The 24578-nt window shown below is 38.3% G+C and overlaps 1 protein-coding gene across 3 annotated transcripts in view; it reads right to left on the minus strand.

The window, feature by feature from the left end:
* Positions 1-6817: 6817 nt before the first annotated feature.
* mtmr2 (myotubularin related protein 2) overlaps positions 6818-24578 on the minus strand; it is a 109506-nt gene continuing 91745 nt past the window's right edge. For 2 of the 3 annotated variants that reach the window (XM_041198898.1, XM_041198897.1), the window contains 3 exons: positions 18068-18181; positions 15506-15682; positions 6818-13650 (listed from right to left, as the gene is read on the minus strand). In XM_041198898.1, the coding sequence (XP_041054832.1) occupies positions 13489-13650; positions 15506-15682; positions 18068-18181 (453 nt within the window). In that variant the 3' untranslated portion in view covers positions 6818-13488. Of the gene's footprint in view, positions 13651-15505; positions 15683-18066; positions 18182-24578 lie in introns of those variants that run through there. The other variant, XR_005944418.1, reaches the window with a different exon arrangement.

The raw sequence follows: 24578 nt of genomic DNA on the forward strand, positions 1-24578 counted from the left end.
CACATGTCATTTAGGATGGTAACTGAAGCCATAATTATGCTCAAACTGAGAAATTCCTATCTGGGTTAGAAAACTTATTTCTTGATTAAACCACCTGTATGAAGAGGGTGTGACAGATGTCTTTCCTCTTTGCCCTTTCTATTCCTTTTGTAATGAGGATGCATTCTCAAAGTTTAAGATCCTGCTTCAGTCCCTAACTGAATATTGAAGCTTTGGATGCCTCAGACCTTTTTGTCAAATTTTTGAGGCTGCAATTGTTTTTCGTCTTTTTGCACATCTATAAGAAGCAAAAAAGTATGCTTCTCAATTGAGTGAGAAAGGAAATGGAACCTTACTCTAGCACTACACACAATATTGTCATATGTTTTGGGGTATGAATTTTCAATGGATGTGCAAAAATTGTTTGGAATTGTTATCTTGTGGTTATCATGTATGAAATAACCTGTGTTTTCTCAACTAATTATATAGCCCTTCAAAATGTGGAATAACCTAGTCCCAGTAGGTTCACGTAATTGATCTATAAAGACATTTTGGCATTTTATTTTTGAACAGAGACCAATCTTACAGCAATTGTAAAATAGACGAAGTTGATTCCTAATGGAACAGGTCACCAGCTGTTAAAATCTGCAAGGCATTCCCAAACCACTGCTGTAAGCGTACAGTTATTGTATTTAAATAAAAATCATTGTCAGCTAAAACTTTCATCCAACTATTTTGCTCAGTTGCATTTTGAACTGTGGCAATGTTTCACTAGCAATGCCAGGTTTGGGTTGATACAGGGTTGTAACCTTCTGTTTTTCTGAAAGCAATGCTCCAATTTTGGTTTTAACAATGATTAGAAGAGGCCCCTACATTTTTTTAAGGTGACTCATTATTTCTGATCATGTTTTAGATGCACACTTTTCTGAACCAGCATTATTTTAATATTCTTCCAGGGAATGTAGGTGTCGCTGGCTAGTCATGCATTGTTTATTGCCCATCCCTAATTGCCCATGAGAACCGCTGCAGTCCATATGGTGTAGGTACACCCACTATGCTGTTAGGGAGGGAGTTCCAGGATTTTAACCCAGCGACAGCCAAAGAACAGCATTTATGATTCCGTTGTCCAGATCTTGCTGCTTATGCACACGGACCGCTTCCGTATCTGAGGAGTCATGAATGGTGCTGAACATTGTGCAATCGTGAGCAAACATCCCTACTTCTGACCTTATGATGGAGGGAAGATCATTGAAGCAGCTGAAGATGGTTGGTCCAAGGATACTACCCTGAGGAACTCCTGCAGCAATGCTGTGGGATTGAGATGATTGACTTGCAACAACCACAACCATCTTCTTTCGTGCTAAGTATGACTCCATCCAGTGCAGTTTTCCCCCGATTCCCATTGACTTCAGTTTTGCCATGCTGCCTTGATGTTAAGAGCAGTCACTCCCCCTCACCTTTTGAGCTCAGCTCTCTTGTCCGTGTTTGCACCATGGCTGTAATGAGGTCAGGAATTGAGTGGCTCTGCATGCCAGAACTCCAAACTGAGCATCAGTGAGCTGGTTATTTCTGAGTAAGTGCTTTTTGATAGCACTGTCAGCAACCCCTTCCATCACCTTTTGCTGATGATCAAGAGTAGACATGGGATTTGCCCTGCCTTCTGTGGACAGGACATACTTGGGGAAGTTTTCCCTTTGCCTGCTAGCTGCCAGTTTTGCAGCTGGACTGGAACTGCTTGGCTAGGGGTGCAGCTAGTTCTGGAGCACAAATCTAGTAGTAGTGCTGGAATGTTGCCAGGGCCCAATCCTTTACAGCATCAAGTATCTTCAGCCATTTCTTGATTATGCGGAATGAATTGAATTGGCTTTTAGCCTGCCAAAGCTATTATGGTGCTGAGGACTTCAGTTGAAGTTGGCTGAAGTTGATTGAAAATGCTTCAGCCTTGTCTTTTGCATCATTGAGGATGGGGATATTTGCAGAGCCTCTTCCATTAGTTGTTTAATTGTCCATGACTATTTGTGACAGGACTGCAAAGCTTAGATATACTTTGTTGGTTGTGGGATCTCTTAGCTCTATCACATGCTGCTTTTGCTGTTCAACATGCAAGTAGTCCTGTGTTGTAGCTTCACTGCCTAATTTCACCTCATAACATTGCCCAACTTTGCCTGTGTCTGCTTATCTGCTGTCTTTGTTACCTCTTCAAATGCAGTCCTGGCTGGTCTCCCACATTCTACCTATTGCAAACTTGAGGTCATCCAAAACTCTGCTGCATGTGTCTTCAGTTGCACCAAGTCCTGTTCCCCTATCACCCCTCCCCATCTCTGTAAACTTATGCAGCCTCACAAACCCTCCAAGATCTGCACTCCTCTAATTCTAGCCCCTTGAACATTGTGCTTTTAGTTGCTCCACTATTGTGGTCATCCTTCAGTTGGCTTGGCCTTAAACTTTGGAATAGCCTCCCTGCCTTTCTACCCCACTTTCCTTCACTGAGACAAATAATGTAATATCTCCTTGTGGGGCCTAGTGTCATTTTTTTGGTTTTACAACGTTCCTGTGAAGAGCCTTGGGGCATTATATGATGTTAAAGGTAGTATATAAATGGTTACAATATGGGATAACAATTAGTTATATTCTATATGAACAGAGAACATAGTAGTTTTCTGTGCCGCCAGGGCTCAGTTGGTAACACTTACCCAAGGCAGAAGATTATGGGTTTTAGGCTCATTCAAGATCAAATTCCCCTGGATAAATCCCGTTAAAACCGGCCACACCACCTAGGTCTAAAATGTAAGTTTTGGCCGATTGTGCTGGTTCAGGAAGGCTCTTCAACTTGCGTACGTTTTCTAAAATGCACAGGCTTTAGTCAAACATCATTAATATTTATAGCAGAACTACTTACTAAGAAACTGACTAGTGTACACCAATGAAATTGAATTGTTTACCATAATTTTTGTAGGTCAGTTTCCATGTTTTTAAATCAGGTTAATCAAGTTGGACGACTGGACACTGTTAGCGATTTCTTTTAACATATTTGTACCTCACAAATAAACTCAATTATTTGTTTTCTGCACATTGGAGACTGTATTCCATTAGCCTGCCAAAAATTGCACTTTTTCAAGTGACACAACCCATCAAAAATAAGTCTATTTTAAGGAAAATAAAATTTGCTCTCTGCTTAGAGTGCCAGTGCCAAAACATCTATTTATACAATTAGTGCAAGGGCTGACAAAACATCAGTTTTTCAGTGATAAAATTCACCTCAAAATAACATTGTTAGCTATTATGTTGGATGCTCAAAAAGTTAAAGCACTTGAAGTGATGTGACCTCAGTGTGGTTGTATGGACATGGAAACACCATGGTAATCATGAACTTAGGTCTTCCCAAAGTGTTTCAAAGTCAACAAATTATTTGTTGTATGATCACAGTTTTACGTGCGAGTGCAGGATGTAGCTAGCTATGTGTCGATTTTAGTACAGAACTCAATTGCAAGATGAGTGTGTTGTGAACTTTGTAGAAATTATGTTAAGGCTGATGAAAGATGTGCTAATGAAAGGAGAATTAAATCAGTAGTACTAATTGTGGGTTTAGAGTCATGAACAGAATAACAATCTCAAAAGAAACTAAATGTTATGCAGAACTAGAGATTTTTTTTGCAGCATGAAAAGATTGGGCAGTTATAGACTCAAGTGAATAAATTGAGTATTAAGGAGGCAGTTTGCTTTGTAGGTAACCTTTCCAAAGAGAATGAACGTGTAAAGGAAACAAACATGCCTTGAAAGGAAGAATTGTGGGAAGTGGATTTGCATGTTCCATAATATTGGCCCTGGCTTTACTGTCAAAGTAATAGTGAGGCTAATGACACTTATTTTTTTATAAATGGTACAGCAACATTAGGCAAGGGGGAGATGTTGGCAAGCTCAAATATCAAAAGTTGCTTCAAGTTAGCTTTGCAAAAATTTGTCTGGCTCATTATTGAAATGGATTGAATGGCACAGTAGATTCAAACTAAATTTGACACTGACAATTTTCTGACCCATTTGTCTAATTATTCTTAGTCATTTGGTAGTACAGAACTTGAGTATTATTGAAAAAGACATGTTGTCAAAGCCTTTTGTCTTGCGCTCATCAGGACAACTTGCAAGAATACCAAATGTTAAGGAAACAACAATTTATACTGCATGAGAAGAATGTGCTGATTGGTTGGCAAGTGGACTCTGGTGGAGGCATTGCCATGGAGAATACAAAATTAATCTTTTAAGATGTAGCAAGTGTTAATTACTACCGACTGTTCTGGCCCCAAAAATTACCTATTACAAGTGTGGAGTCCTATTCCTCCAGGTTTTAATGATTGAGATTTTTACAATGTACAATTTTAAATTACATTTCCTTTTTCTCTTTTTTTAATTCGTTCACGGGATGTGGGTATCGCTGACTATGCCAGCATTTATTGCCCATTCCAGTTGCCCTTGAGAAGGTAGATGTGAACCACCTTTTTGAACCGTTGCAGTCCCAATCTTATCTTTCCGTATTTCCTTCTGTACTTGAATTTACACCTCCTTCTTAGTCCTTGTACTGCTATTTTCACAGACCTTCAGTCTCATTGGTTGAGGAGATGCAGTTACTTGCCCTGTTGACTCATTACAGATGCTATTTCCCTCACTGACTTTACCAGCAAGCACTTTCAGCAACTTGCCACACAAAACTGAAAAATCTTCTTGTGCAAGGGCAAATCTAACTAACAGTAGATGTCATTAAGATTTCTTCCGACAGCAAAATCTGGTCCTCATTTATTTGTCATTCTTTTCGATACTTTAAAGAACATGACTAATACCTGAATAAACTTATGAAAACAGATGAAGTACAATTTTTTTTCAGCTTATTGAATGTCAGAGATTGTGTCAATTGAGGACTCGTTAAAGGATATATTGAACAAATGTATTCATGAGGATTCTAGTTTAGGAAATAACAAAAGCGGAGAGTTAATCTTTCCTATTTTGTCAGAATACCCCATTGGTGGTACTAACTGCTTTTATTTCCTGACAAGCTAGAGCATTCCAGTCCAATAACAAAGGAATACAAAAGAAATGTAAATGCCTACTCACTCTTTCAAGACCTAAGCTATTACTAATTACATTGGATACAGTTGTGTAATGATTGATAGTGGGCTAACAACCCAGGGCTCAAGAATTCAAATCTATGACAAGTTAAAAGAACTGAATTCTTGAGCTGGTAAATCATGCTAGCACTAGAAAATTACCACAAATACGGAATTGTAAAACTTCAAATAGTTTAGTAATGTTTTTCAGGAAAGGGAATTTGCTACCCCAGCCCATGACTCTGCACTAAGTGGTTGTGCGTAATGTCTTCTAAGACCTAGCTACCCACTCAGTTGTAACAATCACTACAATAAGGTGGTAGCTCCCACAACCATCTTCTCAGAGCATCCACATGCAGTTATGCCAGTCTTGCCCACATCCTGAGGGGAGGATTCTTAGTCTCTGACCTGCTCTTGAAGCCACTGGTCAATGGTAACTCCCAGGACGTTGATAGTGGGTGATTCAGTGATGTTATGCTATTTGTCAAGGCGAGATGATTGGAGTCTGTCTTGTTGAAGATGGTCATTGACTAGCACTTTTGTGGCACAAAAGTTACTTGCCACTATCAGCCCAAGTGTGAATGTTGCTCAGGTCATGTTGCATATGAATTGCTTCAGTATGAGTTGCAAATGGTATTTAATATTGTGCAATCAGCAAACATCTCCAATTCTGACCTTATGGAGGGAAGGTCACTGAAGTAGTTGAAGATGGTTGGGCCTAGGACACTAACCTGAGGAACTTCTGCAGCAATGTCCTGAGACTGAAATGACTGACCTCCAACAAACACAACCTTTGCGCTAGGTATGACTCCAACCAGTGGAGAGGTTCCCCCAATTCCTGCTTTCAATGTTGCTCGGACTCCTTAAACCACACTCAGTCAAATGCTGCTCTGATGTCATAGGCAGTTACTCTCACCATCTCTCGAGTTCAACTCTTTTATCCATGTTTGGACCAAGGCTGTAATGAGGTCAGGAGCTAAGTGGCCTTGGCAGAACCCAAACTGAGAATCAGTGAACAGGTTATTGCTGTGCAAATGCCACACGATAGCAGCGTTGATGACACCTTCCATCACTTTGCTGATGATTGAGAGTAGGCTGATAGGGCTGTAATTGGTCAGATTGGATTTGCCCAGCTTTTTGTGGACAAGACATACCTGGGTAATTTTCCACATTAACATTTGGTACTATCTTTCTCAGTCTTTGAATATAGTTCATTATTCATTGACTGCACACTCATGGCTAATTTTTAGTTTTAAAATTCACAATGGGAGGATACTGAAGGAGGATAGTGGAGCTGTCCTCTGCAGCTGATCATGGTTGCTAATGGCTCTGTATGCCATGCAATTAACTCTCCACATCAAGTCCTCCAACTAAATAGGAAATTTTGCTTGGCCTAAATAGCCAAGTGGTTATGGTACTGGGTTTATAATCCCAAAATCAAGAGTTCAAATCTCACAATGGCGAACTATGAAACAATGTAACTTTATCTGAAACAGATGGAAATGGGTTTGTACTCGAATGAGTTAAATAGGAAATTTGCTTTATTATAAATCTGTAAAAACACCACTAATTATTTCTGGAATTTGCAAAAGTATTCCAAGTACAACTAGCTTTCAAGTCTTACTAGGTTGGATTGTTAACTTGATCATACATTTAGTTTATTAGAGGACAGAACTTTAATCATGTTTTTTATTGGGTCAATTTGTTGAAAAGAAATGTAGTAAAAGACACTGCGCATTATCTACGACCTGCAAGTCTTTATTTGAATACTCTAGTAGCACAAGGAAATGCAGTTTAAAGATATACAGTGCACTTTTTAAAATATTTCCTGCTCAGATAATTCAAGGATATCTTAAACTCACTAATGGTATTAGCTTTATTGTCCTTACAGCTCTTGATTTTGGGAACATATGAACGAAAGACCTGCATTTATATTGCACTTTTCATGACCAGCAGGCATCTCAAAGCACTTTAAAGTCAATGAAGTACTTTTCAGAGTAATTTCATCCGTAGCCAGTGGAATTCTAATGATATATACTCAAGTGTTAAGAACGATGTGCAATAAATTAGAAAAAACTAAACAGAAAAGGTGCTTTTTTGCTTCTAGAAGTCATAAACATCAGCACAAGTGTATCTAAACTTTCCATATAAGCCCCCAAAAAACACAATGTTGCATAAAGATTTATTTCCATCATTCATGAGAATTTACCATTCAGCATACTAAGTGGAATAAAAAATGTTAATCCTGAACTTTACTTCATTAAACATAACTGAAGGATGAGAGAACATCGTGTGCAAACTGATAAAAGGCAATTTTGAGTCTAATGAGGGAAAATGCTTCCTATAAATCGTGCTTAATAACTGGATTAAATGTCCACTTATGGCAGTGGAGAACTTATTCAAGAGACTGATGGGCAGGATGATCGCAAATTTCTATGGCAGGTTGCGCAGAACTGAAAGTGGCAACTTTCAAGAATATTTAAGATGATACTCAAACAATGCCCATTTTGATTTAGCTGCAGCACAATTAAAGAGCTAATGTTTTATGAACCTACAATGAATCTACAGAGATCATGGCCTCAGAATAAAAATATTTTGGCACAATGCATTTGGTTAGGATTCAACTATACAACAAAAGACAAAAAGTAGGCTTTACGATATGACAGCACTAAAAATTTAGATAGAATTCAGGTTCAATTTAGGTAATTAAGTAGCCAGTAGACAGAATTCAGGTTCAATTTAGGTAATTAAGTAGCCAGCATAGTAAGTGATGAACTTGAACTTCATGAAGGATTATTGTGGAAAAATGCCTGGACTAAGTTTCTGTCTTAGAGCCAAGACAACTTCTTAGCTCTTATTAAACCTGCATGTTCAAGGAAAATTCAAGAAAAAACATAGTTCTAAGAAAAACATTGCTCTACATTAATTTTACTTTTCTGACAATACATATCACACTTGCATAGATGAAGTACGTGTTTCTTATTTAAATGCATAGTTAATTACCCAGGGCATTACTATGAATCACATCAATATTACACTACATTACAATGCAAGAAGCCAAGATGCTATTTTATGTCCATTCACCAATTAATGGCAGATGATGGTTTACAGGTGAGATTTTCAAACTTAATTATGCAACATTGCTATTTTGACAGGATCAGACATGTAACAAAATTATTACTTTACTGCAATATTTTGCTGATAGAATAAAATCAGTTTTTTTTTATCTTTTTCAAAATTCAGTTTCTATTTTTTAATTTTCTTCCATTCTCTACAACCTGCATGCCCATGTGGAAATTGTATAACTGCTGCATAATTTTCAACCGTGCTCTTGAAAAATAAATCCATGGATTTATTTAGTACTGTTCGATATGCTAGCATATGACAAACTTCAGTGATAGCTCCCCCAATCCCCAACAATTTTCTTGCCTCTATTAACAGTTCCATCAGCCAAAATGACACTGCTTTCCCTTGTTCAAGAGATTATTCATTTGTGTTGGCAAACTATCTGGCCATCACAATCAAATGCAGGTTCTCACACAGAGTCTACTTTTATGCAGTTCTAGTAGGGACCATTGGGTAATGATTAGCTGATGTGATCCTGACTAATTTAACCATCATTAACTCAAGGATAATTGCAATCACTTCTATGCTCTGCATCAAATCAGACTAAGAGCAGAACAAGGGATTATCCTAGTCCATGTGACTGCTACTCAAGGATGAACTTGCAGAGTAATCAGAGGATTCTTTTTCCATAGATACATCTAATTAATTAGAATTGATCATTAATAAGCAAGTACATTATATTGACTTACTGCAGATTCCTTTCAGGAATTCATAGAATATTAGCAAACTTTCAATAGTCCTTTCATTTGTATCAAATCTGTAACTTACGGGTCTTTCACATACACTTTTGTAGTGTGGAATTACTGGATGGATACAAGTTTAGGAATATTAAATTAGACAGGTCTTAATACCTGGCATTGGTATTAAATGATATCAATATAGTAAGTTCAAATGAACCTTAAGTCTTCCAAATATATAATTTAAGTAAATGTTGTGGCATTTACCTGGGACAGTATTTACTCAAAAACATCAATTGACTAGAAATTAGTTTTGATCTGAATTTTAAATAGTAAAGCAAAGGAAATTTGATTTGTTTCAGTACCATTAGCAATGTTGATCCAGAATTAATACATCCAAAGGTACAAATCAGTAATAAATAGCAACTGCAAATTGCAATATGCCAATAAAAATGCCAAATACTTTACAACATTGGAAATTGGATTTAAACTTATTTCCATTTAGCTCTGCAGTCAAGGAGTTTCATTATGTTTGTAACCACACAGAATTGTAGGGGATAATTTTAACCTCCAAAAACAGTAAACTTGTGTCAGCTGGAGTGCTAAAATGTAAAAAATCTCAAAACTAAACCCGAAAGGCCTCAAATTACGCACTACTGGCTTTAAGAGGCAGACAGCCAACCAGCTTCCAGGAGGGAGATTGCTCATTTCAACATTTTAATGGGGTTCCATGGCTCAGATTTGATCTCTCTTCTAGCTTTAATACTGGCCACCTGGGTTTCTTGGGTCTTAAGAAACATGGCAGCTATAGGGAAGTGAGGACCACTGTGGATCAGAGGCAAGTGCTTTTCTAGCACTCCTTGTGAGCTAAACAGGAGCAAGAGTGCTTTTTCCTGGCCCACCAACCAAACCTGTTCAATTGCAACATCTGGCAAGCACACACTCCTCCCCCACCTGCTCACTGCTCTCTTTCTGAATCCCTGACCAACACCCCAACTCTGACCCTCCAAATCATAATGTTCCCTATCCCTCCTTGCAATCTCCACCTAAACAGAAAGAAATCTACCTGTTCGTTGGTCTCTTCTGGCACGATCCTTGCCTAACCAGGAGCCAAGCCTGTCAACAGGCTGGCTTCCAGCTGGCAAACGGGTTTGAAAAAAAACACCAACATGCTATGGAGTTAAAATTTCAGCGTTGACCAGAACGTCGCTCCTGCTTAGAAATCACATCCTACTAAATATTGGGGTAGCACTTGCCAACACCAACTCAAACTTGATGCCAGTCAAACTTGATGCTAGGGTTCAAGTTCAGTTTTCATCTTTTCTCCTTCCATTCTCCTTCTTGCTATTATGTTAAAGATAGCTTTCACTGGCAAAAAAAATTGAAACAATAAAACTAAATAACAAAGTCTAATGCACAGGGGTTCATGAATCTTTCTTACAATATTTTAATAACACAACAGTATATCCACTAGCATCAGGTGCGCTTAACTAAAAAGTGTAGGAAATGAAGTTGAAATGTTTCAAATTTTTGACCCTTCATTCAAATACTTAAGTGAACTACAACAGTAATAATAAAAAATTTGCAAAGCTAATGGGAAAAGGTAGCAATGTGAGACTAATGAGTTGCTCTTGTAGAGGGCCGACACAGACATGACGGTCTAAATAGCTTCCTCCTGTGCTGTAACCATTCAATGCTTCTATATATTCTATAAATAGCTTAGAAGACACAGCTGAACTAAATTAGCACATTTGTAAGTTTTTTATAAACCTGAAATGTTCTGGTTAGTAGAGTGCTTTTACCAAGGCAACAATAGAAGTTATTTGATACATTAAATGTAGCATCTTCACAAAAAATAGGAAACTTTTGATAACCTTTAAAGAAAAATACAGATGAATTATAAATGCAAGTGTTTGTTATAAATATAAAAGAACTCCACCTTGGATTGTGTAATGAACCTCAGTCCATCTATTTTAGAACAGTTAAAATCAATTTCTGGCACCACAAGACAGATTAGTCTTCCAAATATATCATTTAAGTAAATGTTGTGGTATTTACCTGGGACAGTATTTATTCAAAAACATCAATTGCCTAGAAATTAGTTTTGGTCTGAAAAATTTCAATACATTTCCCCATCACCTGCCAACCAATAACAATGCATGTTGAATAGCCTAATCTATATTGCAAAATGCAAATAATGTCCTAAATATTGCACTCTTTGAAAATAAAAGGCTCATCTAGCCAAAAAAGAATATTGATTTTGTTTTTCCAATTTTGAATATGTTTTAGCATCAATAAAAGGCAAAATACAGGAAGCCTGTACTTCAAGTATCTTAAGTTATTTCTTTGCCACCAACAGCACACTACTACAGCTTTTATTAATCATCTAGGTAATTACATTGAATTACATTAATTTGAACCATTAGAAAAGCCTGTATCCCTGAATCACTCAGATATAATCCTGTCTGAGTGTGATCCGAGGGGAATGGATACTTAAATGTTTTTTTCTGGTCTAATTTAGCCGAATAGCAATTATAATCCTTGCATCCATGTCAATGAAGTAAAATATTAATCTGACTAAAAATTTGGATTGAATATTCAGAGAATTTTAATATTGTTATAGCAATTAAAATGATCCTAAAATGTAATTACTGGACCTGCAGAGAGGATACAGATAGATTACAACATATATTTATATAGTGCCTTTTATGTAATAAAACACCCCAAGGTACTTTAAAGTAGCAATATAAAACAAAATTTGACATAGAGGAAGGCACATAAGCAGGTATTATGGCAGGTGACCAAAAGGTTGGTCAAAGAGGTAGGTTTTAAGTAGTGTCTTAAAGGAAGAAAGAGGTAGAGAGGTGGTGAGGTTTAGGGAGAGATTTCTAGAGCTTCCAGTTGCTAAACAGCTTTCGTTATTACTAAATCATCAGCAGTGTAATGATTAACCTATAAAATTGGTAACAGGTTTCACAACAGACTCATTCCAGCTGACTAAATGCCAGAATTATGTAGAATATACAAACCTAAAAGAAAATTATGTTAATCAATCTTGTACCTAAAATGTGAAATTAATGTATTTCATGAAGCATCCATAACTTGGCATCAATTTAACCTGAAACCTAAACATTTGGAGAAGGCAAAGTCACTCAGTGAATTTTTCAGTTCCAACATAGACTAGTTTGATTTGAATAGTTCCAGACAATTGGATCACTCGCCAGTGCCCCACTTTTTTGAAGTACAGAACAGATGCACACAAATGATACAATATTGCATTGGATAGGTTACTAAATTTCATCAATAATCCCTGAAAGCATGATTTCTGAGTATGGTATTAATCTGGTTAGAAGCTGCAATATATGTTATGTAGTCTTTTTGTCTTTGTTGTGCCTGAAAAATTTTGTTCCTGAATTTCAGGTTTGGCTTTAAGATTTTGAAGGTAAGTAGTGATGAACCAGTTAGATTTTTAAAAATGCAAGCAGTTTACTTTCTATACTGAAAGCTTTGTGTTCTCATAAATTTTACTTCACCATTTTCCAGTTTATTCAGAAGATACCAAAACACAACTAAATAATTTTCTAACTTCAAAATGTATAATTGGAAAACTACAGATAACAAGAAAGCGCAAGTCTTTTTTTAAGCCTTGCTTTAGAAACACTTCTGTTCAAGCATGTTAAACGCTCAATGCCAGATTAAATAAAGTATTCAAGGAGACAGGCAGTTAACAGAAATAAATGATGACACTAGTTGCATACATCATGAGCACTGCAACCATAACAAGCAGCTTACTCTGTGAAAATCCAATCTGCACTATTTATTTTTATAGTATGTTTACACTGTTGATTAGAAAAATAGTATACTTTGTCTTTCATTATTTTAGCTGGATCAACCTTACTAGTGCAGATTTGTTGCAGTGCAAAATTGGTGGCAATATTTAGTGAGAAAACCAAAGTGGAAATTTGATTTGGATAAATATAAATTTAATAATGGCCATATTAAAATAAGTTCCAGTGAAGAAAACAAATCTATACAGCACTCATTGGGTAAATGACCATCTCTAACCTCAATTAACTGCCCTGTTTAATAGTCATTCCTGTTCTTTTTAATAGCTTTTCATTTATATTTAATCGAATATATGCATCAATAATTTCTTACCCAGCAAGTATTTTAATATCCTCCTGGTTAAGGGGAGGGAGTGGGAAGAAATCAAGTAAATGCAGCTGACTATTAGGAGCTGTAGTAACAAATTAAAGAAAGCTAACCAGTTTAAAACATACAAGCATACTGGTTATTTCCCTGTAAGGTTTAGTGTTCAACCCATAAATTAAGGTTAAGAGTAGTTAAAATTTGTCAGTGCAATAAATAATATCCATTTGCAAATGGACAAACTACGTCATAGTCTATTCACTTGGAACAGTTGAATTACTTGCCTACAATTGGCAATTAAGTGTTATAACTGCTGATACAAAATAAAGTTGTAAATACAAGATATAGTAACCTGTTTACATATGATTGCCTGCGTATACAAGTGAATTTTTCTTCAAGCATGAGAAAACATTGGCTAAAATTGTCTGTAACAGCTACTAAATCCTTTAAAGAATTGATTTTCAGATGATAGTCTGTACTGGTGTAACTGAACGTGAAGGCGAGCCAGCTTTCTCTGATGAGGAAGCTGACCTGTTAGAAACTTCTCGCTGTAATTCTTCCACCTTTTTCTGAAGCTCTGCTCGTTTTGCTAAAAGTTCCTTGTAACGTTGATGAATAGGCTCCTGCATTCAGGAAAAAAAAACTATTAAAATGGAATATAACTTGGTTTTATAGTCACCTTTTGATAATATAAATATGTTAATCATTAACCAGAAAGGCCCTTTTTATCCTTCCAAAATTAAGAGTGTGACGTATTGTTTATATGAGAGAGATTTAAAATAGCTTTTTATTAAAGGTATTCCATCACTCCAATCATAGCATATTTTTGCTGTAAGCTATTCAGTCCATCAAACCTGTGCTCATTCTTTGAAAAAGTTGTCCAACCAGTATCACTTCCCTATAGCCCTGCAAATTTTTCCTTTTCAAGTAAATATGCAATTTCGCTTTTGAAAGTTACCAACAAATCTGCTTCTGTCATCTTTTCAGGCAGTGCATTCACAGTGTACTCTCCTACACTATACATGCATGAATGTGAAAATTACTGAAATATTTTGGGCTACAAGACATTCTAAATATTTAAAAGTTTTAAGAATAGAATTATTGCGCTCAAATAGGAAGTTCCTATATTTAATATCAAATTCCGTTAGAAAATCTTTGACCAAACCATATAGGCTTTTCTTAAATTTAACAGCAGGCTAGCTTGTTAATTTAACCAGGTCTGATGAACTTAATTCATTTGTAGTTCATATTATTTCCAGTTTTCATTTCAAATAATTAGTATTAAGTTTTACTGGATTATGAATATATTAAGTTACAATGTTCTATCTTGGCTTCAAACCAATAACTGGCTACTAAACTAGCAGATTTGAGCACAAAATTGATTTTTTTGTATGTACAAGTCATAATGTGAATTTAAGTATCACCTTTAAAGAAGAAAACCGTCTCGAGGTGCTTCACAGGAGTACAATCTGACAACTGCAGAAGGAAGTGTCAGGGAGGACTAAAAGTTTGGAAAAGGAGGTGGGCTTTAAAGGAGGAATGAGCGATGGAGAGGTTTCAGAAAAAATTCCAAAGCATAGGGCTTAGATGGCTGAAAGCAAGATTGTCAATGATGGGGTGAGATAAGTGGGGGAATGACCAAAGAACTGGAGGAGATTAGATAAGGAAAGTCAAGGTCATGATGAGATATAAATATGTGGATGAGAATTTTCAAGTTGAGGAGCCAACTTACCTCACCGATCACAGAGGTGATGGATAAAAGGAGCTTAGTGTGGGAAAAGATTAAAGCAGTATAACTTTGGATGAGCTAAAGTTTATGGGGGATGGAGGATGGGAATCCAGCCAGCAGAGTGTTGGAATAGTCAAGTCATGAGGTGACAAAGGCATGCATGAGAATAACAGCCGTAGATGGGTTGAGGCAGGGCGATGATGAATGATCTTATAGAAGTGGACGTAGTTGATCTTTGCATGGAGTCAGAAACTCAGCTCAGGATCAAACTGGATGCCAAGGCTGTGAATAGTCTGGGACAATGGCTGATGAGGAGGATGGAATCAGGGGTGTAGAATTTGTGGCATAGCTTAAAGCGATGGTTTTAGCAAATTGTACCATTCTGCCATTGTTTTACATATTTTAGACTTTTTAAAAGTTGAGAATTTTTTAAAAAATATTTGTAACATTACCATTTGGCTTTATATGTGTAAAATGCAAAACACCTTAATTTGATGATTTCTCTTTAAAAATGAAAGTTAGATCAATAATTAGGATCCAGTTTTTGAAATGCTTTTGAACATAAAACTCTCAATTTTCAAACCTTATATATCTGCTTTCATACAGCACTCTATTTTTATAAACATTCCAGATAGAAAATGGTTCAAAATAACTTAGAATAACCTCTACAAGAAGAACTGAAGTATTTTTGACTTGTGTTATCAGTTTCAATATTCACACAATTAAACCAATACAAGCAAAATGATTACCTGTGGTCTCATCCTTGGGTTCCAGCGGATGTAATAGCCAATCCAGAGCTCTAGGTGGCGCATGCTTGCCACAGGATACAGCACATGGTTATAGTAATTCACATAGAGGGGATTGATAAACTCCTCCAGCTGGCTGTTTATGTAAGCCCATAATGAAACAGTACTTCTTTGCAGTCCCTGTAAAATAAATTCAGGTTAAATATTGATTTTGCAGGAAATAGATTTCATATTGTATGTTTACATCACATATTCCCTTTGTTTCTTTATAGACTACTGCTATCTGAAATGAGAACATTTTAACACTTGCACACATTAGTCACCAACAGAAATTTTCTCTGCTAATTGGCTGCTATGTTCCTACATTTCTAAAGTATTTTGTTGGCTGTGACTCATTTTGGGACGTCTTGAACACATGAAAGGATGAGTGTATCAATGCATTTTTTTGTTACACAATAGTCAGCTCGGTATCCAAGAATTAACTTGCAATTTTCTTCTCAAGTGGTTATGCCTCATGAAGCAGCATGGACACTGAGTTGAACCCATTCATAAACATGCCTGCCATCCACACACATGCACTTTCTAGCAGAGATCAATAGGTGGTGACCAGCAGAGTTATACACAATGGCAAAAAGAACAAAAGGAACGATAAATCATAATAAAATGTTAGGTAGCCCACAGCTAAGGTACTGGATGCAGTTTAGTTTAATTTACTGCATCCGTTATAGAATGGGCAATAAAGCCACAGAGGATAAGCAGCATAGATGCACAGGGACAATGCCAGAGATCAGAAACTACAGTTATGAGAAGTGTTTTGAGATACTGGGACTATTTACTTTGTAGCAGAGAAGATAATGACAATATTTAGAGGTTTTCAAAATTTAAAGATTTTGATAAAAGTAATGGGAACTTATTTCATCTAGCTGGGGAGTCAACAGCAGGGATCAATTTAAACTCATCACTTTAAAGAGGAAAGACCAGAAGTAAATTCTTTATGTGGGGAATTTCTGGAGCATGGAATGCTTTGTCATAGGGAGTGACTGTAACAGAAACTACTGCATCTTCCAAGGGTAAATTGGAAGTACAGGAAAGTACAAGGTTATGGTGAGAGCAGGGTTAGTTTTAAATTGTTCTTTCAAAAGAGCCAGCATGATGAGCCAATAGCCACATTCTGTGCTGTAAATCTCTATGATTCTATTGATGCTGACTAATTTACAAACCAAGGTCAGCAGGAATCAAAACTAAGATATAGATCTGCAGTGGTAATTGGCTGAAGGAAAGGAAGCATGGGTGGTTTAAAGGAAGTTAATGAATGGGGTCCCCCATGGTCCATGCTGAGATCCCTCCTATTCTTAGCACATATAAATAACTGATTCACAGTCACAATGCAAGGTAATTAAATGCATAGGGCCACACCCTCCCAGCTGGGTGGGAGGTTGAGTGGGGGAGGGGTGTGAGGGCAGTGTGGAAGAGACTGTGGCCGCTGCTAATAGTATCACTCCTGTTTTCCTTATACTATAGGATTATAAGTATAAAGTAATTGGGAATCCCTGATGGACTTCCTCAGGGACATGTACAAATTTGAATCTACAAAATCAGGGTTCAACAAATTATTTAATGGATGAATGAATAAAAAAAAGCATTGTTCTATTTTTATAAGTGGTAAACCTATTTTGGAATATTGTATTATATGCCATAGTGGGACTATCTGTGATAAATGTTACAAAGAGGAATCTAGGAATCCAGTTAGGACGAGGTCGTCTTCATAGTATGGAATTCCCTCGATGAGAGTGGCAGCTCCATTGGTGCTGCAAAAAGAATCTATCAATCAGGATTTTCCATGGGCTGAGACACAAAAAAAATCATGATTTTTTGAGGGCAGCCATTTCTTATTCTTGGCATAATATTTTAATTAATCTAATGACTAAGCATATTCCTTCGAATTTATGGTGACACAGTCTGGAAATCCAAGGAAGTGGAAAGTAAGGGTTATTGCTTCTTGTCTAAATGAGTAGGATGATTTTCAACTATTTTCTGTTTTACTTATGCTGGAAAACAAGGCAGAAGAAAATTAAACAAAACTTGTCTAACTGTTGGCCACACAAGGCTAGCCCACCCACCTGAAGTAGGTAGTAACCTTATTAAAATATTTACATAAGGATCCTATCTGTGTCAGTTGTTGAATCCATAATGAATCAAAGGAAAATTGGATGGGTATTTGAAGGAGATAAATTGTGGGGTTATGGGGATAGAATGGGTTAATGGGACTGACTGGATCACTCTACAGACAGCCAACGTGAACTCGATGGGTTGAATAGCATCCTTCTGTGCTGTAATAACTCTAAGAAAAAAGACCAAATTAGTTATAAATTTATACGCGATGAACTTGCATACAGTAGTTATTCAAAAACTATCAAAAACCCAATACAACTGAACACAGTACATGGAATTTTGGTTTATATTATTGTATAGTCTACAATTTCATACTATCACACTTACAAAGATCAACAAGTATTACATAACTAAAGAGTCCAACACACAGAATTTGATTTTAGTCAGACTCACCTCTTTTACTCTTTGCTGTTCACTGTTAAAAAGGAATGTTCCAAACAAACAGCTATACAGATGGTCAAGAATGGTTACAAGGAAGAATTCATTAAACTCAAAGGCTGTTGGGAACTGAGGAAATAAAAAAATGATCAGAAATTCATTTAAATTTGCTAATCTAATAGACAACAAAACAACTATCATTGCATTATCCTTCTTCTGTTTGTTTCAGAACAAACACAAAATACATTTCAGGTTAAGAAATCTCAATCATCTCCCAGGTTCAAGTTTTTAATATTTTATTCCATTTAGCTGTTTGTTTTTTCAAACTAGTTAGGACAGTTCATAGATTACAGCAAGAATAGACACCGGGCTTTAAAGAAAAGGGAGAATATTTTGCGTACAAATGATTTTCCTCCATCTTTTACATCTATATCTTTTAAGAGTTTGTGGACAGAATTTTACACTCCCCCCAGAGGGTTCCAAGGCAGGGGAGGAGGCAAGCATGAAATTGCATGGCGGGATTCCCTCCAGGTTCCAACCCGTCCTGACCTTGAAACAATTTTACATTGGGGCAGGCAGGATGACAGCTCGGGGCGGGGAGACCAGAAATAAAGATAGTTGGATCTCGGGCAGCAGTGGGGGGGGGGGTGGTTTGGCTCTATCAGAAGGCCTATCCCAAAGACTCCAATTGCCCCTTTGCAATCCCCCAGCCGTTCCCTAACATCCCTGCCCTGGGACCCCTGCCACTTACTTTGTCATCCAGGTCCTGAGACTTAGTGCCAGGCAGCTCCCTGCAGTGCTTCTTCCAGCCACTGTAGCACTGTACCTGGAGGGGACTGGAGAGCTGCCAACCAATCTGATTGGCCTGCAGCTCTCCAAGGTGGGACTTCCTCCTAAGTAAGCATAAGATGTCCTTCCTTATGCCAAGCAATACTCGTTACAGCATAATATTGTATCCAGGCTGCTGGAGTCAGTGAGGATGTGTTCCCCACCTACTTGGTCTTGCCCCCGCCATCCAGAAAATTCAGGCCGATGTCTACTTTTACTAGGTTAAAAAGCAATAATTTCAAGCTGCTCTTGTCATATGGGTTCCATCAATTTTTACACAGGAATATAGGAAATAGGAGTGGAAGCAAGCCATTTGGCCCCTCCTGCCTGTTCAGCCACTGAACTGGATTATGACTGATGATCTACCTCAAAGCCAATTTGCTGCACTATCCGCATACTCCTTTATATTTTTAATATCTAGAAAGCTATTAATCTTTATCTTGAACATACTCAATGACTGAGCCTCCACAGCCTTCTGGGGTAGAGAATTCTAAAGATTCACCACCCTCACAGTGAAGAAATTCTTCCTCATCTCAGTCTTAAATGGCCTAATTCTTATTCTGAGGCCAAAGTAAAATACTGTGGATGCTGGAAATCTGCAACAAAAACAGAAAATGTTGGAAAAACTCAGCAGGTCTAGCAGCATCTGTGGCAAGAGAAACAGAGTTAACGTTTTGAGTCCAAATGGCCCTTTTTCAGAGCCTCTGTCTCCATTTCTAGTGATAGACTGTCCACCAATATTCATTACAAGCCCACTCCCAGGTAACTTCAACTACAGCTCCTCACCCTGCTTCCTGTAAGAACTCCATTCCATTCTCTCAATTAATTCACCTCCGTAGTTTCTGTTCCAATGATGCCACTTTCCAAAACGGCACTTCTGATACATCATCCCTCTCCCTTAATGGAGGTTTCCCCCACACTGTGGCTGACATGGCCCTCCACCGTGTCCGACCCATCTCCTGCACCTCTTGACCTCACACCTTCCCCTCCCTCCCAGAGCCATGATAGGGTCCCCCTTGTCCTCACCTTTCACCCCACCAGCCTCTGCAATCAAAGGATCATCCTCCGCCAACTCCAGCATGATGCCACCACCAAACACATCTTCCCCTCACCTCCCCCCACTCCTCCAACCCACACATCAGTATTCCGTAGGGACCATTCCATCCGGGACACCCTACTCCACTCCTCCACCACCACCCCAACAACTCATCCCCTTCCCACACAATTGTAGAAGGTGCAACACCTGCCCCTTTACTTCCTCTCGGTGAGGGCCCAAACACTCCTTTCAGGTGAAGCAGCACTTCAGTTGCACCTCCTTCAATTTGGTCCACTGCAGTTGTTGCTCCCAATGCAGTCTACTCTAAATTGGGGAGACGAAACGCAGACTGGGTGACAGTTTTGGGGAACACCTTCAGTCTGTCCACAAGCACGACCCAGACCTTCCTGTTGCTCGCCATTTCAACACACCACCCTGCTCTCATGCTCACATGTCCATCCTTGGCCTGCTGCAATGTTCCAGTGAAACTCAACACAAACTGGAGGAACAGCACCTCATCTTCTGATTAGGCACCTTACAGCTTTCTGGACTTAACATCGAGTTCAACAACTTCAGACCATGAACTCTTTCTTCTATTCTCACCCCTTTTCTTAATCCCTTTTCTCAACATTCATTTTTATTTTTTATCCACTTCTTTTTATTTATTTATTCATTGTTTTATCCCCTTTTTTATCTCCCTTCCATCCCATTTATCATCCTTTTTTCCCCACCACTGCCCCACCACATGGCCACTTGTTATTTGTTCCATGCTGTTCCTTCACTCAGTGCTTACCCTTGTTCTGCAATTTTCCCATTATGCCACTATCGGTACCTTTTTTTAGTCCTTACCACTACCATTAACACTCCCTTTGTCCTTTTGTCCATGACATCTTTATCAATCTCTCCTTAGCACCCACCTATCACTGACCTTCTAACCAGCTTCACCTGCTCCCCTTAAACAGTATAATTTCAATAAACTTATTCTCTTTAGCTCTGAAGAAGGGTCATACAGACGCGAAACATTAGCTCTGTTTCGCTCTCCACAGATGCTGCTGGACCTGCTGAGTTTTTCCAGCATTTTCTGTTTTTGTTTCTTGTTCTGAGACCTTGTCCCTGGTTCTAAACGCCTCAGCCAAGAAAATCATCCTTCTTGCATCAACTCTGTCGTGCTCTGTGAGAATTTTGTATGCTTCAATGAGATTCTTCTAAACTCTAGAGAAAATAGGCCCCGTCTCCTCAATCTCTCCTCATAGGACAATCCCAGAGATCAGTCTGCTAAACCTCCACTGCAATCCCTCTATGGCAAGTATATCCTTCTTTAGCTAAGGAGACCAAAATTGTACACAATACCCCAGATGCAGTCTCACCAAGGCTCTATACAATTGCAAGACTTCTTTATTCCTGTACTTAAATCCTCTTGTAATAAAGGCCAATATAGCACTTGCCTTCCTGATTGTTTGCTGCACCTGCATATGTTTGCTTTCAGTGAGTTATGAACAAAGACACCCAGGTTCCTTTGGACATAAACACTTCCCAATCTCTCACCATTTGAGAAATACTCAGCATTTCTGTTTTTCCTACAAAGTGAATAACATCACATTTTTCCACATAATATTCAATCTGCCATGTTCTTGCCCACTCACTTAACCTGTCTAAATCCCATTGAAGTCTCTTTGCATCCTCTTGACAACTCACATTCCCACCTAGTTTTGTGTCATCAGCAAACTTGGAAATGTTACATTTGGTCTCCACATCCAAATCATTGATATAGATTGTGAATAGCTGGGACCCATACACTGATCCTTGTAACCACTAGTTACAGCCTGCCAACCTAGAAGGACCCATTTATTCCTACTCGATTTTCTGTCCATTTACCAATTCTCAATCCATGTCAATATCTTACCCCAATCCCATGTGCTCCAATTTTGCTCACTAACCTCTTGTGTGGGACCTTATCAAAGGCCTTCTGAAAATTCAATGGTTGCACATCCACTGGTTGCCTCTTATCTATCCTGCTAGCTACATCCTCAAAAAACTCTAACAGGTTCGTCAAACATGATTTCCCTTTCATAAATCCACGTTGATTCTGCCCAATCCTATTATTTTCTAAGTGTCCTATTATCACATACTTTTATAATAGATTCTAGTATTTCCCTCCTTATGATGTCAGGCTAAAAGATCTGTAGTTCCCCATTTTTTCTCTTCCTCCTTTCTTAAATGGTGGGATTACATTTTCTACCTTCCAATCTGCAAGAACCATTCCAGGATATGGGTTTTGTGCCTCAAAGGAATGTAAATTTGTTGTCGACCATGTATTAATGCTTTAAATTGCCTGTCTACCATCATATCTTTTAATGCAGTTTCCCAATCTACCACAGTCAATTTGCCCCTCATACCTTTCGTAGTTTCCTTTGTTTAGATTTAAGACTCTAGTTTCAGATTGAACTATATCACTTTCAAACTTAATGTAAAATTCTATCATATTACGGTCACACTTCCTTAGAGGTTCCTTTACAACAAGATTACTTAGCCTTTTCTCATTGCACAATACTAGATCTAAAATAGCCTGTTCTCTAGTTGGTTCCTCAACATACCGTTCTAGAAAACCATCTTGTATATATTCCAGGAATGGTCCTCCACAGCATTAGTATTAATTACGTTTACCCAGGCTATATGTAGATTGATGTTCCCCATGATTACTGTATTACCCATCTTACATGCACCTCTAATTTCATGATTTATACCATGCCCCACATTACTACTGCTGTTTGGTGGCCTATAAATAACTCTACCAGTGTTTGTGGCCCCTTACTGTTTCCTATCTCCACCCAAACTGACTATCAATCTAAAGGATCTTCCAATCCAAGATCCTCTCTCACTAATGCACTGATCTCGTCTTTTATTAACAATGCTAACCAACCTTCTCCTCCTTTTTGCCTATCTTTCCTAAATGTTGAACAGCCTTGAACATTCAGTTCCCAGACTTGGTCACCTTGCAACCATGTCTCTGTAATAGCAATTAGATCATACCGGTTTACTTCCATTTGTGCCTTCAATTCAGCTACCTTGGTGCGAATGCTGTGTGAAGTCAGATAGAGTGCCTTTAATTCTGTCTTTTTATTGTTTTCACAACCTCTAGCCTTATCTGCTGGTGCACTCAAGTTTGAATGCTCTGTCCCCTTCTTGACAGTCAGGTTATCAATTCTCTTATTGCTATCTTGCTCTCTTGCCTTGACTTCTCTCTTTAATTTACCACATCTTCCTTCGTCTGCTCCCTCACACCCACTGTTTAAATTAAAGCCCTCTCTAACGCCCTAGTTATACAACTTGCCAGAGTCCCAGCAGAATTCAGGTGAAGACCACCCCAACGGTAAGCTCCCACTTTCCCCAGTACCAGTTCCAGTGCCCCAGGAATCGAAACCCATTTCTCCCACATCCAGCCACGCATTTAACTCTCTAATCTTATTTACCCTACTCCAATTTGCTCGTGGCTCAGGTAATAATCCAGAGATTTTTACCTTTGAGGTTCTGCTTTTTAATTTGGCTCCTAGTTGCTCATACTCCCTAAACTGAATCTCTCTCCTAGTCCTACCTATGTCATTGGTACTTATGTGGGCCATGACAACTGAATCTTCCCTCCTCCTACTGCAAGCTCCTCTCCACCCAGAGCAGATGTACTGAACCTGTCACTGGGCACGCAATACAGCTTTCTGAATTCATGCTCTCGGCTGCAGAGAACCGTGTCTATCTGGCTGATTAGAATGCTCCCTATTACAAATACATTCCTATTAACTCCCCCTGCTTAAATGGCTTCCAGGACACAGTGTCAATGGTCAGTTTGCTCATCCAACTTGCAACCCCTGCTTTCATCCATACAGGCTGAATGAAAGGACCTTGAACCTATTGGACAATTGCAAGTGCTGAGGCTCCTCCACTTTCTTTTTCTTTATTCTTTTATGAGAGGTGGGCATCACTGATTTGTCACCCATCCCTAACTGCCCTTGAACAGAGTAGCTTGCCACACCATTTCAGCAGGTAGCAATTTTACCTTCTCGGTACCCATTCCTGCTGCACTCGTAGTCACACCCTCCTGTCCCTGACCATGGACCAAATCAGATGACCTTATCCTAAGCGGTGCGGCCTCCTCCTGGAGCAAAGTGTCCAGGTAACGTCCTCTATCCCTGAGGTATCACAGTGATTACAAGCTCAGCCTGCAGCTCAAAGATTCTGAGCCGAAGTTCCTCCAGCCGCAGACACTTACTGCGGATGTGTTTGCCTTGGATCCCACAGGTGTTGACAAGCTTCCACATTCTGAAGTGCCCACACATCACCTGCCCTGCCATCCTTATAGCATTTAATTAATGATTTTATTGATTAAATTTTAATTAATGTCTCTAATCCTGCCTGTGCTTATATTCTTATTATTTCAATAAAGGTTCTACTTACCCCGATTGAAATTTACTGGTTAAGATAAATAGGAAATACTCAGCAGCCAATCTAATAAGCTTTACTGCTATTAGTAAACCTTACTGCTACTAATGAAACCTTACAATTACTAAAATTAACCAAGTTTTGAAAGATAAATAAGAAAAATACTCACCACTCAATCAATTACCTGTTTTCCTGTGACATCACACTGATTTTTCTCAGAATGTAGTTTGT

Source organism: Carcharodon carcharias, chromosome 11 (genome assembly GCF_017639515.1).
Source record: "Carcharodon carcharias isolate sCarCar2 chromosome 11, sCarCar2.pri, whole genome shotgun sequence".
Taxonomy (NCBI): Eukaryota; Metazoa; Chordata; class Chondrichthyes; order Lamniformes; family Lamnidae; genus Carcharodon; species Carcharodon carcharias.